The 16385-nt window shown below is 37.4% G+C and overlaps 1 protein-coding gene across 1 annotated transcript; it reads right to left on the bottom strand.

Moving 5' to 3' along the window:
• Window positions 1–4004: 4004 nt before the first annotated feature.
• LOC145968955 (uncharacterized) lies at window positions 4005–15333 on the bottom strand. The gene is given in 5 exon segments (XM_083094840.1): window positions 4005–4208; window positions 10248–10330; window positions 10333–10697; window positions 10755–13170; window positions 14490–15333. Coding segments are annotated over 5 exon segments (3729 nt in total). The 5' UTR covers window positions 15151–15333.
• Window positions 15334–16385: the final 1052 nt, after the last annotated feature.

Genomic DNA, 16385 nt, shown 5'->3' with positions numbered 1-16385 from the left:
CCACCCAGGTATCCGAAGAATGAAGCAACTAGCACGTGAGTTTATTTACTGGCCAAAAATCTCAGAAGATATTGAGAACCTAGTCTGACACTGTGATGCTTGCGCATTATCACGCAAACTACCTGTTAAAGTGCCGATCAGTCCGTGGCCAATCGCCACTAGGCCACTGGAACGTCTACATTTAGACTTCGCTGGACCAATTGATGGTCAATACCTACTTATATTTGTCGACGCATACTCAAAATTTATTGACGTAGCTATCACTCCCTCTATCTCGGCTAACCGTACGATAGAATTATGCCGTGAAACATTCTCAAGATACGGCCCGCCAGAAATACTGGTCAGCGATCATGGCACACAATTCACAGCAAGCTCTTTTTCCAGATTCTGTAAAGATTTACACATCACTTACCTTCTTTCTACCGTAAACCACCCTCAATCTAACGGCCAAGCGGAGAGAATGGTAGTGTCTACCTTGAAATGGCTCTCTTGATTGTGTCAATCAAGAGAGCCATTTCCAAAAATCCTCTCAACTGGAAGAAAAAATTACAAGATTTCCTCTACAGTTACCGGTATACTCCTTGCTCTTCGGCCCCAGAGGGTAGATCGCCAACAGAACTATTTTTCGGTAGACGCATCATTACCCCATTCTCCAAGCTATCGCCGAAATCGGAAACTATACATACGGCCTCGCCAACCAAAATCAAAGAAAGCTCACAGAAGATGCAAACATATTTCGACCAACACCATGGTACTCGCCAACGAAGCCTCAGACTAGGAGATAGAGTCGTCGTTGCCCTTAATAACGACAAACGCGAGCAAGGTGACATCACGGGCATTCTATCAAAATCCCGTTATCTAATCTGTCTCGACGACGATAGAACCTTCGAACGCCATATTAACCACATTTGGAAGGGAGGTAGTACTAATACAGTCCAGAGCACATCCTCAGAGAACGACTGGATGCTTTACGATTCGGCAAATCCGGACCCGAACCCCACAATCGACAACCAGCCAGAGGAGCAACCGCCTCAACCAAGTGAGGACATCACGAACCAAGATGGAGATAGCCCTCCAACCATCGAAGAAACTCCGGCTAGACCTTCCCGCGCGAGGATTCAGCCCCGAAGACTTGTATTGAACCCGAAGACTAAGTCATACACCGAAGAGAGACTAGTCTCATGGAGAGGGAGATGTTAGGGAACCCCCGGCTCGCGCACATTACTGGGCCTGGATAGCGGGCGCTGGCGTCGCGCCGGGAGGGAGCCAGTAAATGGCCGGCGACTATCGCGGCCACACGCGTTTACAGAGTGTAGTAAAATAAAACATTTTCAGAGAACTCGGGTCGATTACGTCTCACCTCATCGCCCCGACCTCCCGGAACTCGTTCCTAACAAAAAGATATAAAACACACTAACTGAAGAAAGTTATTGTAAATTCCGTTTAATTTTATTATATTGCATATTGTTATATGAATCAATTATTTTGTACGTATTTATATAACAGCAAGAAACTATAGATATATAAATCGAAAAAAATTTACATAATAGTAAAAATAATATGTGAATCAATCAATAGCTCTTGTAATTATTATTATACAGGAAAAAATGCTATTGTTTCTATTAAAGTCGACATATGCTGCCACATAAATAGTTTCTTTAATTGTATTTACAGTTAATTAAAAAAAAAAGATTATTAGAATCAATTACAATGAAATACAGTCAATAGCAAATACAGTTGAATGAACTATTTATGTGTGTGACAGCTCGTAACGTCGATAATTAATCGAAGTAATAGCGTTTTTTCCCATGTATGTTCAATTAAAGATAGACGGAAAACGTTAACTCAATTTAGCAATTACACTATTAACTGAATATGCTCACCTAATAATAATTAAAAATAAGATATTTAAATAATAATATTTACCTACGAAATGTTGAATAAGGTTATCTTCGAAGCCCCTATCTTTCAGAAGATTGACTGTCTCTTTATCAGCCATTATAATGTTCTTACATATACAGGGTGTCCCAAAAGTCCCGGAACGGTCGAATATTTCATAAACTATGCACTTTAGAAAGAAATGTTTCAGACAAAAGTTGTATGGCTTGAAGGGGGCCATAAGATGGTGTCATCGGTTTGACCTTGAAAAGTCGTTTGAAGGTCACGTGAAGGTCACTTTCAATTTCTTAAATGGAAACCTCTATTTTTTATTACTTATTCTTATAGCTTATCTCGAGAGCTTTCCAAACCACTATAATAAAGTATTTCTTCATTGAGTACTTATCTTACCTTAACACTTTTATGTACAAAATAATGAGAGGAATCAATTGGTGGAAAGAAACATAGTTGTTTCAAAGAAAAAATATGTAATTTGCAATTCACATTTTTTCTTAAGAATAACTATGTATTTTCTTTACACCAATTGATTCCTCTCATTATTTTGTACATAAAAGTATTAAGGTAAGATAATCAAAAAATGAATATTTTACTAGATATTTTATGGTTTAGTAAAATTAAGAAATTATTTCAAGCCTCATAACTCGAAAAGTACTCAATGAAGAAATACTTTATTATAGTGGTTTGGAAAGCTCTCGAGATAAGCTACAAGAATAAGTAACAAAAAATAGGGGTTTCAGTAGATACTAGGAGAGTTCTAACTCAGGTCCTCTCAGGGGGGGTGAGGAGCGAGGGGAACCGCGGCGCGGGGGAGTGACGTCACGTGCGGGGAAGGAGGAACTGCAGCGCTCGGTGAATGACGTCACGCGCGGGAAAGGGGGATCTGCGGCGCGAGCGATGGACGAAGGGTCCGCGCGGGGAAGGGGGATCCGCGGCGCGACCGATAGACGAGGGGGTCCGCGAGGAGAAGGGGGATCCGCAGAAGGAGAACGGTGTGAAAGTGCGAGAAGGATTGCGCTACGTGTGGGAAAAGGATAGCGCTACGTGTGGGAAAGGGATAGCGCTAAGTGTGTGAAGAGGACAGTGCGACAAGGATGGCATCAACGTGCGACAAGGATGACATCAACGTGCGACAAGGATAGCGTCAACGTACAAGGATGACGTCAACATGGGATAAGGACGACGCATTGTAAGATGGCGCATAGGTGGGAGAAGGACGACGCAAAGGTAAGTGAGTGAGTGATAGCAACGTGCATATGAAAGAGAGAGAACGATAATATCGTAAGACAACGCGTGCGAGAGAGAACGATATTGCAAGAACAACGCGTGCAAGAGAGAACGATAGCGCGAAGAGAACGCATACGAAAAAGAGACTTATGATTAACGCGTGCGAGAGAGAGAACTATAATATCGCGAGACTTAGAACGATAATAGCGCAAGACAACGCGTGCGAAAGAGAACGATATTGCAAGAACAACGCGTGCGAAAGGGAGAGAATGATAGCGCGAGAACAACGCATGCGAAAGAGAGAGAATGATAGCGCGAGAACAACGCGTATGAAAGAGAGAACGATAGCGCGAGAATAACGCGTGCGAGAGAGACAACAATAATATCACGAGAATAACGCGTGCGAGAGAGAACGATAGCGCGTACGAAAGAGAGAACGATAATATCGCGAGAATAATGACGAGTGTGATAGAGACAACGATAAATTCTTATAACTAGTGCGAGAGAGATAGCGCAAGGGATGGGAGCGCAAGGGAAAGGCGCGTAAATAACTGCAATTTTTTATAAATTACAAATATAAAATTTATTTTAAAATGTGTGCGTGTACTATACAATTTGTGTGTGTGTACTTAATTTATAATATATAAGAAAAAATATATAATAAAAAATAAAAAAAAATATATATATATATATGGGGAGGGGGCGATGCGCCGGGTTAAGGGGGAGGCCGCTCCTGGAACAGAAAAAGGATATTGGATTAATACAAGCGTAGTTACAATAAGATTTATGAAAAGAAAAAAACACTTACATCTATCAATCCATTCCTGTTCCTCCACTCCTCTTTCCTCCTCCTGCTCCTGCTCCTGCTCCTCTTCCTGGATTCACTCTTCCTCTTCTATAATAACATAGGGCTCTTCCCCGAAGAGCCGCCGCAGGTCGAAAATATCTTCGACCTGGTGATGGCGACTCTCCAGGGTGTCGCCCCACATATAGGAGAAGTCCTGCCGCGCCTGCCGGCGCACCGCCCGCACCCACTGGCGGTGCTCTATATTCATAAATCCCGGTATCCGGACTTCATCCTGGAACTATATCAAAAATATTTATTTAAAAAACACATTTTTCACAATTTTTCACAAAATATTCACAAAAACGATACATTCCACAGGAACGTCATGTTTAATACGACGATGCAAAATAGATCCAATAATTTCGTTTTCCAATCCTTGTATACGCAATCCATTTCTTAACTCACTTTACTCGCGCACTGTTCAGAACTTTATGACGAAGCAACGAGGTCTCGGCACGAGATTTTATAGTAGAGATGTGGCATTATCACCATGTCAAAAACGCGTCGTAAGACGAAAGTATGCACGTTCCCATGCAACTCAGCGTGGTATATAATATAATATAATATTAATATCATCATATCGCGACTTTGTGAGGAGATAACGAGGTCTCGGCATGAAACTTTAGAATAGGGACGTATCATTATCGCTTTACCAAAAACGCGTCGTAAGACAAAAGTATGCATGTTCCCATGCAAATTAGCATGATATAATATAACGCTATAATATAATGCGTCAATCCTGATCGAATGGTAATTAAACGGTCATCGAACGCCCATCGAACGGAAATGAACGACTGTTGAACGCCCGTCGAACGGCTGTCGAACGGAAACGAACGATCGTCGAACGGAAACGAACGACCGTCAAACGGCTATCGAACGGTAATTGAACGGTCATCGAACGAAAATGAACGACCGTCGAACGGTCACCGAACGGAAATGAACGACTGTCGAACGGCTATCGAACGACTGTTGAACGGCTGTCGAACGGAAACGAACGACCGACGAACGGCTATCGAACGGCTATCAAACGTCCGTCGAACGGAAACGAACGCTCGTCGAACAGAAATGAACAACTGTTGAATGGAAATCAACGGCTATCAAACGCAAAACTATATTCAATTATAAAATATTTAAATGTATTACAATGTATCACCATGTATCGAAATACAATATCTGTGGCAGCTGTGTCACGTACGGAAACAATACTGCACACGTACATAGATAAGGAAAAGGAAAGAAAGGAGAGAATAAGAAAGACGATAAAAATATATCGCATCATCAATTTATTATAAATATGGATTCGATGAATCATTATCATGATGTTTCAACCACCAATTATAAATCTTAAATACATTTTGTAAAGCGCAATTTTTTACATGATTTTCACAACGCACAGTATTCTTAACATCTAACTTATTTAAAGAAGCTACATCCTCATAGTCTGCATCCAAAGTTTCGATAATCACATCGTTTCTCGCATCATTGTCCAGTATATCGGCCAGCCATTGTCGTTTTTCGTGCCCTTTAACGTATACGAGAGGTGACGCATCATCATCCTCCTCCGTTGCACCCATCACCGCCGTCGTAATTAAACGTTTCGATTTCCAATATGAAACGTGTCCATCATCCCACGATAATAATCCATGGTGATTTTTCATCAGCCATAAAACCTGGCATCTCTCAGATTTTGTGAGCATGTGCCATGGTTCGGGACATGTAAAATTGTAATGAGAAAGTACGGATCCCTTTCTCAGAACCGCAGCTTCCTTCACGACAAAATTTTTCCCAACGATAAATCCTTGTAGATCCACAAACGTTGGCACAGCCATGATGACAAGATCTGATCGCAGACTGATGTCGATCGTCAAACATCTCAATCTTTTATATTTTTCCTCATGCGCATTGGAGGGGATATTTGCTGACTTATGTAATTTTGCGGACTACATTGTTCAATGGATTATATTCGACAACCCGATCGTGCAAGATGAGACAGTAGGCGGTAGTATTCGGCGGTATATTTTCCTTGCATTCAAACTCTATTCTCTCGTCCACGGTAGCAGTTTTGACAGACTCGTTTTGTCGCGAGCTATCAATGACCGCGAGAGGACCGCAATGTAGAAACTTTGAAATGGTTAATAGCGTGATGCTGTTATCGCATCCGTAATAAGATTTGCGAAAACGAGAGTACATGTCGAATAGGACGGCGAATCTATTTTTTTCAAAATCTAAATTTAAATCATCGTAGGGATAAAATTCCGAGTTTAAATAGAGTTTAACGTTGGTCAATTTGCAGTCGTCGAATAATGTAACATCATGTGACACTGAATTCTTTTTACCAGTTTGCAGTGCAAAGATCACGTATCGTGGTTTCTCTAACTAGGAGGCAGCTTTCACGGTCCATGAATGCTTAGTCGGGCTATGCAGCAGAGGAAATTCGTATAGATCCCAAGATCGGAAACTCATGTTCAAGTATCGTCTGCTTTCCAACATTCGCAACATCGACAATTTATTAATCTCGTTCAATAGTACATGAGGCATACGCCACTGTATCTTGAGTAATTCAATCTCAGCTTCCGACGATGGATGTCCGAATAGACAATTATTATCGTTGCGCGAACGTATCAAAATCAATTCGTGACGAGCGTTAATCACAACGCGTTTATAATCTTCGCAAAATCCCAGCAACATGTTGAGCGGTACGCAATAGTTGAAATAATTTTTCACCGTTGTACGTCAAATCCCATGCAGCGTTCTTCAAGTTTATACTTTTCTGGTACATTAGAGAGACATAATTTTTGAGCGTCGAAGTTATTCCAACATTTCTGTTGCGATCAATCTCTACTCGTTCGTATCGAAGCTCAACAAACATGAATGCGGCGCAATTGTTTCCCAATACAACCTTCATTTCGTCATTCGCTTTACGCACATTAAACCTTCCCCCGATGTAAAGAAAGCTTTCGCACGGTAACGTGTACAAATCTTGATGTTGTATAGGTATTCGTATCTCGTCACTGTATCCAAGCGTCGTATTGGCTTACGGATTATACGTATGAGTCTCAATCTTGACGATGCGACCGTCAAAGACTGGCTCACCTCCGATATTCAAAATATCAATCATTCTTTTCGTACGATGAATCCCAATGATTTTAAAATTCACGATTCAACGCGTTCAGCTTCTTCTTAACGGCTATCTTATTATTGTCACCCGATACCGCAATAGTATTGTCCCTCGTAAAAGTATTGTCTCTCGCGTGCTCCGTTTCGTTCAGCACGAGCATACTATGTTTGTCGCCGCCGTATATGCAATCTTACGGTAATTTCCTCTCCTCGAAAATCGAGCAATCGACCTCTTTGATCCACAATACGTATCGTTAAATCCGTAATGCTCCGTACGATGATCGGCAGATAAATGATCTGCCGGCGTTTCCGATATCATATATCCTGGCGGTACGCTCGGTGAAAATTCATGTATCGTGTGTACGCGCACGCCATTGCTGTACGCACCAGTAGTCACGTTACATTCTATACGAATAATATTTACGTTTATAATATTAACCGGTTCGTCCGATTCGTACCACTTGTGAGGTTGCAATATACGATTCGACGAGAATCCAAGCAAGGATCCTACATTGTCGGGTTTGGTAAAGTTTATTCTGTAGACGCATTTGATTTCGCTCTTTAGTGTGATATGATTGGCGCGGAGCACTATTGGATATTCCTCATCATAATTGTTTTCAACATCTCTGGAAAGGTGTTCATCTCGCAAAATTGCGCGTTTGAGATAGTCATTTATAGCGTGCAATTCGTACGATCCTTCGGGAATCGTAATTTCCTTGTCGTCGTTGCCAAAGTAAAATTTATTATTCGAAAAATTTACGTTCGGAATTGTATGATAAGTTTCAAAATCCGTTAATCCGAGCTCGTAATCGGCATCGGTCAAATCTATAGCGGGAAATAACTTACAGCGAGAACGCTGCTTTTGCCAGTCAACGTAAGTGTCAGTGACATGTCGAACGAATACTGAGTCGTGACGATGGATTGTGAGGCTTTAAATTGATCGTCGACTGTTTGAAGAAATTTTAAACACAACTGTCCACAGATGCTCTGATTGTAACTTTGATAAGATGCGTAATTGTATTCAATTTTCAGTCGTCCGAAATATCGCACAAGTTCCTTGGGTGGTCGAAGATTTCCAAAACTGTCGAAATATACAACACGATCTCCCCTCTTTGCGTACGCTACCCAATGAGGACTGGGACCATCAACGTCATCCAAATTGACGATACCGCTCTCGTTTCGTCGTACACCGCTTATCGGTAAATTATTGCGCATGAAAACACCTCTAAAGAAAGATATGTGCATACGTTTCGCCAATTGTTCCAATTGCACGTTAGTTGTCGCACGCGTAGGCATTTTTAATGTTTTTTCAACGTTTTTTTTTCTCTCTTAGACTTTGTTGAGAATCCCTGTCCACGCTTGTACGGAGCGAGATAAAGTCCGCGACCTTCCATAGCGCGATTGTGACGCTGCAACTCTTCCAGCTGACGTTGCGCCGCCTTGCTATCGTTTACCGCCTTTGCGATTCCTGCCGCACCGCCGGCCAAAGAACCGACAACTCCCAACAACGGTAAAAGTGGTAAAATACCACCGCGTTTCGCTACTGGAAGTATTCGTTTCTTCCTCCTCTTTGTCGTCGACGGCTTTTTCATCCCCATGCCGAGTTTTGTCTTTGCCTTCATTGCCGCCCAAACAGTCGTAGCTGCTGCTCTTTCGCCAAGAGTCGAATCCCTCGCGATAATGCGTTCTCGCGCTCTTGTAACTAGTATGCGGTCAGCGACGTGTCGTTGACCGAGGTCGTTGCTTCGCGAGTAAGCAATGTCGTGCTCGCGACAAGCGGCGTCCAATGGATTGATGCCTCGATCGCCTCTAGCCAATCGTTTCTCTAATCGAGTTCCCGGGCCGCAAAACTGATAACCGGGAATATGTAATTCGATGGGAAGCGCGTTTATCGCACGATTTAAGAGACCGCTACCTCTTACGATTCTCGCTGACATTCGTAGCAATCTTTTATTAACGATGGCGGACCGTCGATGTGTGTTCGCTGTCACGGCTGATTGTAATGTCGCATGCACGAACGATATTGTCGAAACTCCGAATCAGCCTTTATACAGGGTGAGCCATTTTAATTAACGCACGCAATTATTTCGGAAACAAAGCATTTTAGAGAAAAATGTTTCAGACAAAAGTTGTTTGGTTTCGAGGGGGCCATAAGATGGTATCATTGGTTTGACCTTGAAGAGTTATTTGAAGGTCACATGAAGGTCACCTTCAATTTCTTAAATGGAACCTACTATTTGTCATTGCATATTCTTGTAGTTTATCTCGATAGCTTTCCAAAACACTATAATTAAGTACCTTTTCGTTAAGTACTTTTTGAGTTATGAGGCTTGAAATAATTTCTTAATTTTACATAAACCGTAAAATATCTTGTAAAATATTCATTTTTCGATTATCTTACCTTAATACTTTTACGTACAAAATAATGAGAGGAATCAACTGGTGTAAAAAAAACACATAGTTGTTTTGAAGAAAAAATATGTAATTTGCAATTAACAATTCCATATTTTTTCTTAAAAACAACTATGTGTTTTCTTTACACCAATTGATTCCTCTCATTATTTTGTACATAAAAGTATTAAGGTAAGATAATCGAAAAATGAATATTTTACAAGATATTTTACGGTTTATGTAAAATTAAGGAATTATTTCAAGCCTCATAACTCAAAAAGTACTTAACAAAAAAGTACTTGATTATAGTGTTTTGGAAAGCTCTCGAGATAAGCTATAAGAATATGCAATGACAAATAGTAGGTTCCATTTAAGAAATTGAAGGTGACCTTCATGTGACCTTCAAATAACTCTTCAAGGTCAAACCAATGATACCATCTTATGGCCCCCTCGAAACCATAAAACTTTTGTCTGAAACATTTTTCTCTAAAATGCTTTGTTTCCGAAATAATTGCGTGCGTTAATTAAAATGGCTCACCCTGTATATTATGAAACATCCTTTTATTAATTGATCCGAGTACAATTATTATATTATAAATGATTAAATATTAATCAAATTTGATGTTATAAAAAATGTATTTTAATTCTTTTGCTGAAGAATTTTTGTAAGTTTTGTTTTATAGAAAACTTTTTTAACTATTTTTGTTTGTCACATCATCGAATTACATATTATTTATTTAGCTATTTTCTGTAAAAGAAATTAATAAACATCGTTAGCACCTCTAGGCCACTGCTTCTTTTTAACTTGAGCATCATTAGCCTCAATTCAAATATTAGATGTTCCTTCTCTGTACTTGTATAATGACCTTCATCAATACTTGAGTCATGATAAAATACAGCATTCATCACTTTATACAATTGCTTATCTATTGATACTTTACTCGTTGGAATAGCGCATAAATTTAAATTGTGTATTACTTTCATTAATTTATCATTCTGTAATGAAAACAGTAAATGAATAACAACTATCTCTTTTGTTAATATGATTTCCCTTTTTAATAATATATTATTTTTTTCAGTACAATAATCACAACATTCGTTATGCAATTGATACCAACGTGAAAATGTAATATTTAATAAATCATTCAAATTATACTTATTCTTTTTCAAATTATTAATAGGAATAGAAATAATAATATTATTATCAACAATAGTTTTTGTATCACCACAAGTTTTGCATCGTCTTATTTGATGTTTCACTAGAGTTTTTATACATGTATCACCACAAGTTTTGCATCGTCTTATAAAAGTTATTTGATGTTTCACTAGAGTTTTTATACAATCATATTTTTCGCAAAGAGCTATAAAAAAATCTGATGCATTTCGTTTTAGAGAACTTGAAAAATATTCTCCTAAACATTGTCGTATTGCATACGTATTTAGATCATGCATTCCATTTTCATATCGATGCATTAACATACGTAAAACATCTGATTTTTCACAATAAAGCAATTGTTGCCTAATAGCATTTAAGTTCAATATACATTGCACTACTGCGTTTGCATAACATGAAACCTTATCTATATTTTGGAAATCATGTATAATCCAACCAGTATTTCGCTGTACTTCATCTGATTTTTGAATAGAAGTAATTATTTTTGGTAACGCCCACAAAATATCTTTCACTTTGTGATTAGCGTCTTTTGAATATTTAATTATTTCTTTTGTTTCTGATTTATGTATTCGTCTTAGTCTATTATATTCGATAATAGCTTTTTCGCTAGCTGTTATCGATGACGGATCATAATTAATTAAATACAAACCATCTAAAGATGTTACTAGCGACAATGCAACATAAACTTGACCACAATTAAATATAGAGTTACCGATGTCCATAATAGCATTTTGCAAGCTTAATCCTTGGCTTTTATGAATAGTAATACCATAACTCAAAGATAATGGAAATTGTTTTCTGGTAACATATGCTCTATCCATCACTTCAAATTTAACACTTACTTTTTCAATTAAATATTCTGAACCTGATGATAAAAGAAGTTTGATCTTTTCTACGTTATTAGTAAATGTATCTTGTACAACTGAAATTACTTTAGCAATTGTACCATTTACAAGACCCAAACTAGCATCAATATTACGCCGTATCATAATTTTTGCTCCAATTTTAATTGTGATTTGTCTTGAAAGCCCAGCTGTTCTCGAATTATCATCATCATTATTTGATAAAACTTTTAATACTTTCTTTTTTACATATGGAATACAGTCAATTATATCTTCAGCAATTAATAATATTTCTTTAGAAACAATGCGGCTTAACATTGCATCATTGAGGACATCACACATACGACAAGTAGGCAGCAAACAAACGGTGTCCGATGGCAAATTATTAATAAAATTACATAATTCGTCTAATTTGGATTCAAAGGAATCACATTTGAAAGAAATTTTTCTATTTTCAAGAATCTTATGATCAGATTTTGTTAATAAGCCGATACGAATTCTCGACAATAACTGACGATAAGAGTCATCTCCTTGCTGGCGCATATTGATTGTTAATTCATCGTAGTCAAATAATGTCCATAAATTAACAGCATTTAAGGAATTAAGATATTTAGCAATTTTCTCATTTGATAAGTGTATAAAGATAGGATCTTCATGTACAGGAGGTAGTTGAAGCAAATCTCCGAATAAAAGAATGTGCTTTCGACCAAACCATCCATCATCACAATCACTAGTGTCAAATATTTCAGACAACCGAAAATGTATATACATTAACATCAAATTAGATATCATTGATACTTCATCAATTACAAAAAGAATAACATTTTTAAGATCTGCTCGTAAAAGTTTTAATACATGATCAGATAGTTGTTTATACTTAGGAGTATGACCATGTTCAACAGGTAATTGAAGCAATCTATGAACTGTCAAACCATCTATATTAAATGCTACTATACCAGTAGGTGCTGCTACAGCAATATCTTTGTTGAGATTTTGTTTTATCCAACATTTAATAGTTTTGATTAAAAAACTTTTTCCAGTACCACCTTCTCCGCTAACATATAATCGTAATATTGATTCATCTGACTCTACAGTATTGATAATTCTATCAAATACTCGTTTTTGATCCGCATTTAATTTTGCTACCATTTCAGATACATCAATTTCTCGAATTCCTTTATCACCAAAATCTTTAAAATCTTGCATTGCTTCATCAGCTTCTATATTTTGTATACCTATTGGATTTTCAGGATTATCTTGAGATTGTTGTTTTTGTAAGTCGTCATCCAGATATTCCTGAACTAATTGTTTTGCAGTTTCAAATGCTTTTTGCAATTCTTCTAATCTTTCATGATATTGTAATGCTTCAACATGATGCAATTTTATTTTGCGAAACGATTCGGCATAAGTGTCGCATCCGTTTCTAAGATCCTCTAATTTTCTCCACGGTTGAAACATAAGTAATAACGAAAAGAAATACTTTTCCGGTTGTGCATTAACATTATATTTATAATGATTAATAAGATGTCCACGCTGTCGCCGTTTAAGATAATAATCACCATCTATTTCATAATATTCAGTATTCTTACTTTTTGGTTTCATCTTCGAAATATCATACCACTGTGCAAATTCATAAAGAGATATTTTTTCTAATTCGCTTGGTCTACGTGGATAACACAGGCCCACAAAAAAAAAAAGTGTCTGACCTCGGCATGCAAAGCATGTTTTCTTACGTATTTTTTTGCGCTGAATCCAAATCTGAAGTCAAAATGGGGGGTTCTCCGGGCCGATTTTGAGTAAATAGCTGTTTAAAGTAAAAAAATTCTGAAAATTAGTTTTAAACACCTAATCTATCATTTTTAAATAAACAATGTACCAAGACCATTTGAGTCTTATTACCCAGAAGACAAAAGGCCCACAGAGCGAGCATTTTGACCCAATAACTCAAAAAACCATAAACCCCAGCCAGGTCAGAGGCCTCAGTTCAAATCTAAACAGGCTATATAACACAATCATCATCAGATCTTACATAGAATGAGAGCCTCAGTTTAAATTTGAGCTGACTATAATTACATAACTCCTAAGCCCCAGGCACACCGGAAGCCTGAGCTAAGTGTCAAGCACGGATCTAGGGGGAAAGGGGGGCAATGAGAGTGATCGCCCCCCCCCCCCCCCAAGGCTCCTGGATGTATCATGAAAATGAAACTTTTTGTGTTAGTTGAGACTTTTTGTGTTAGTTGAGACACTTTTTGTGTTTATGAAGACCCTTTTCATACCAATGGAAAAATTGAATATAATATTTTTAAGAGCATAGACTTTCCACCTGTCAGAGGTTTGGAGGTTATGTGATTATAGCACACTTAGCAAGGATGGATCCAGACACCTGCCTTGGGTGGGAGGGGGCGTATCATATGTTATTGGTATGAAATGGGTCTTCAAGCTAAAAAAAAAGGTCTCAACTAACACAAAAAGTTTCATTTTCATGATACATCCAGGAGCCTTGGGGGGGGGCGATCACCCTCATTGCCCCCCTTTCCCCCTAGATCCGTGCTTGACACTTAGCTCAGGCTTCCGGTGTGCCTGGGGCTTAGGAGTTATGTAATTATAGTCAGCTCAAATTTAAACTGAGGCTCTCATTCTATGTAAGATCTGATGATGATTGTGTTATATAGCCTGTTTAGATTTGAACTGAGGCCTCTGACCTGGCTGGGGTTTATGGTTTTTTGAGTTATTGGGTCAAAATGCTCGCTCTGTGGGCCTTTTGTCTTCTGGGTAATAAGACTCAAATGGTCTTGGTACATTGTTTATTTAAAAATGATAGATTAGGTGTTTAAAACTAATTTTCAGAATTTTTTTACTTTAAACAGCTATTTACTCAAAATCGGCCCGGAGAACCCCCCATTTTGACTTCAGATTTGGATTCAGCGCAAAAAATACGTAAGAAAACATGCTTTGCATGCCGAGGTCAGACACTTTTTTTTTTTTTGTGGGCCTGTGTTATCTATCAAAGATGGATAAAATATATCTGTGGATTCAGCATCAAGAGCTTCAATTTCCTTGCGATTTTTTAATTTTCTATGTCGTATCTGATTAACATCTAACCATTTAATAGTCGTATTTCGATCAGTTCCGTATAAAGAAATACCTAGCAATGTGTCAGCAGCTTCAAGAGCACCACATTCTCTATTATTTGTAAATCGTAAAGCAATATTCCAAAGATGATTTGCTAATGACTTATTTTTACTACTTTTACTATTAAGAATAGAATCAGACAATTCACTTTTTCCCGCCTTATTTATATATTTAGTAACGTACCAAGTAAGTAATGATGATTTTTCACCAATAAATTGTATATCCATATTACGTTCCCATGCAGTAAGAAGAACAGGGTTATAATCATTTATATTAACTTCATTGTCCTTTCGAGGAAGATCATAAAGTCTACTTTTATGTTTTAATTGTTTTCTACTTGCTATTGAAGTTGCTACATCCCTCACATTCAAAGTTTCAGTAACAGGACGAGGAAATTCAAAACGACACACACGAGTAACTTTACGTCCTACTTTTTTAGAACGAAGACAATAATCGTTATGTATATGTCGTTGATGCGTATTAATACGTCTGTATAATAATGGTGAAATATTTTGATTCGGCATTTTGCAGCTTATGTGTTGTAAAATAAATGTAGAGACTTCTTCAATAGTAGATTCACCAAAAATCGGTGCATTTTTTATCCAAATTAACAAGTGGAAATGTTGTATACCTCTACCTTGATATTCTCGTCGCCAGAAATAATGGCTTACTTCTCCAATAGGAAAATCTTTGGAATTAATAAAATCAAGTATTGCCCGGAATTTATTATCGAGAAACCTTGATGTTGATACAGGATCTTTAGCGACTAGTGCACTAACACATAATGAAGTATCATACCATCCATTTACATTACGAATATATTCACCTAAATCTTCCCATAACCATTCATTTGGACTTAATGTTAGAAACCATGTCGCAGGTCCATAATTCTGCGTCATACAATTTAAATCACTTCTCGGTTTACGCCAATATTGCTCCGTATTTCGAAGTGTGGAAAATATTGTATTCAAATTAGATTCCAACAATTCTTTCGACATTGCATCTAAATATTCTGCAGCTGTATAACGAACTCGCGAATCAGTTACGTTCAATTTATGATCAATTCCGCGACTTAACTGACGAATGTTTGCATCATTCAATAAATAAAATAAGTATTGTTGATTTAATCTATATTGTGGATGTTTGGATGTCAAACGACATTTAATAAATTCATGATCATAAAGTTTGACTTGCCTAGTTTCACGTTGTCCAATGCCAAATGGATATATATCTGGAAAACACATCAAATCCAAATTTTTTTCACGATTATGCAAAGGCAAATCTTGAATTTTTAACATTTGATATAAAGCTGTTGAAGTTTTATTTGCTTTCTTTTCATATAAAGTATATATATAGTATATTATATAGTATATATATAGTATAATACATAGTATATTGCTCATAATAATTATCTTTATCGGTAATCTGAGTTAACATTGGCTTCTGTTTACCCTCTAATATAACTTCTACATCATTTTTTAGCTCTTCCACTGAATTATTCAATAATTCATAGTCAGATTCAATATCTGATGTCTCTTCCACTTGGAATTCTGAATTTTTTAACTTTGGCAAACGCAATTTATTATGATCATTTGGCAATATAATATGGAAATATAAAGCATTATTACTTTTTAACCATGTTAAAGCGTCAAATATTTTTTTAACATTAATTATCTCTTCCCAAATAATTTTTGATTTTGTTGGGACACTTCTAACTAGAATAAACAGTTTAGGACTCATGTTTATTGGATCAGTCTCA

The sequence above is a fragment of the Camponotus vicinus genome, unplaced genomic scaffold (genome assembly GCF_025532165.1).
Source record: "Camponotus vicinus isolate PSW18456_S1 unplaced genomic scaffold, iyCamVici1.0 SCAF_3, whole genome shotgun sequence".
Lineage (NCBI taxonomy): Eukaryota > Metazoa > Arthropoda > Insecta > Hymenoptera > Formicidae > Camponotus > Camponotus vicinus.
The sequence above is the reverse complement of the archived record's forward strand: the minus strand, read 5'-3'. Positions and strand labels throughout refer to the sequence as shown.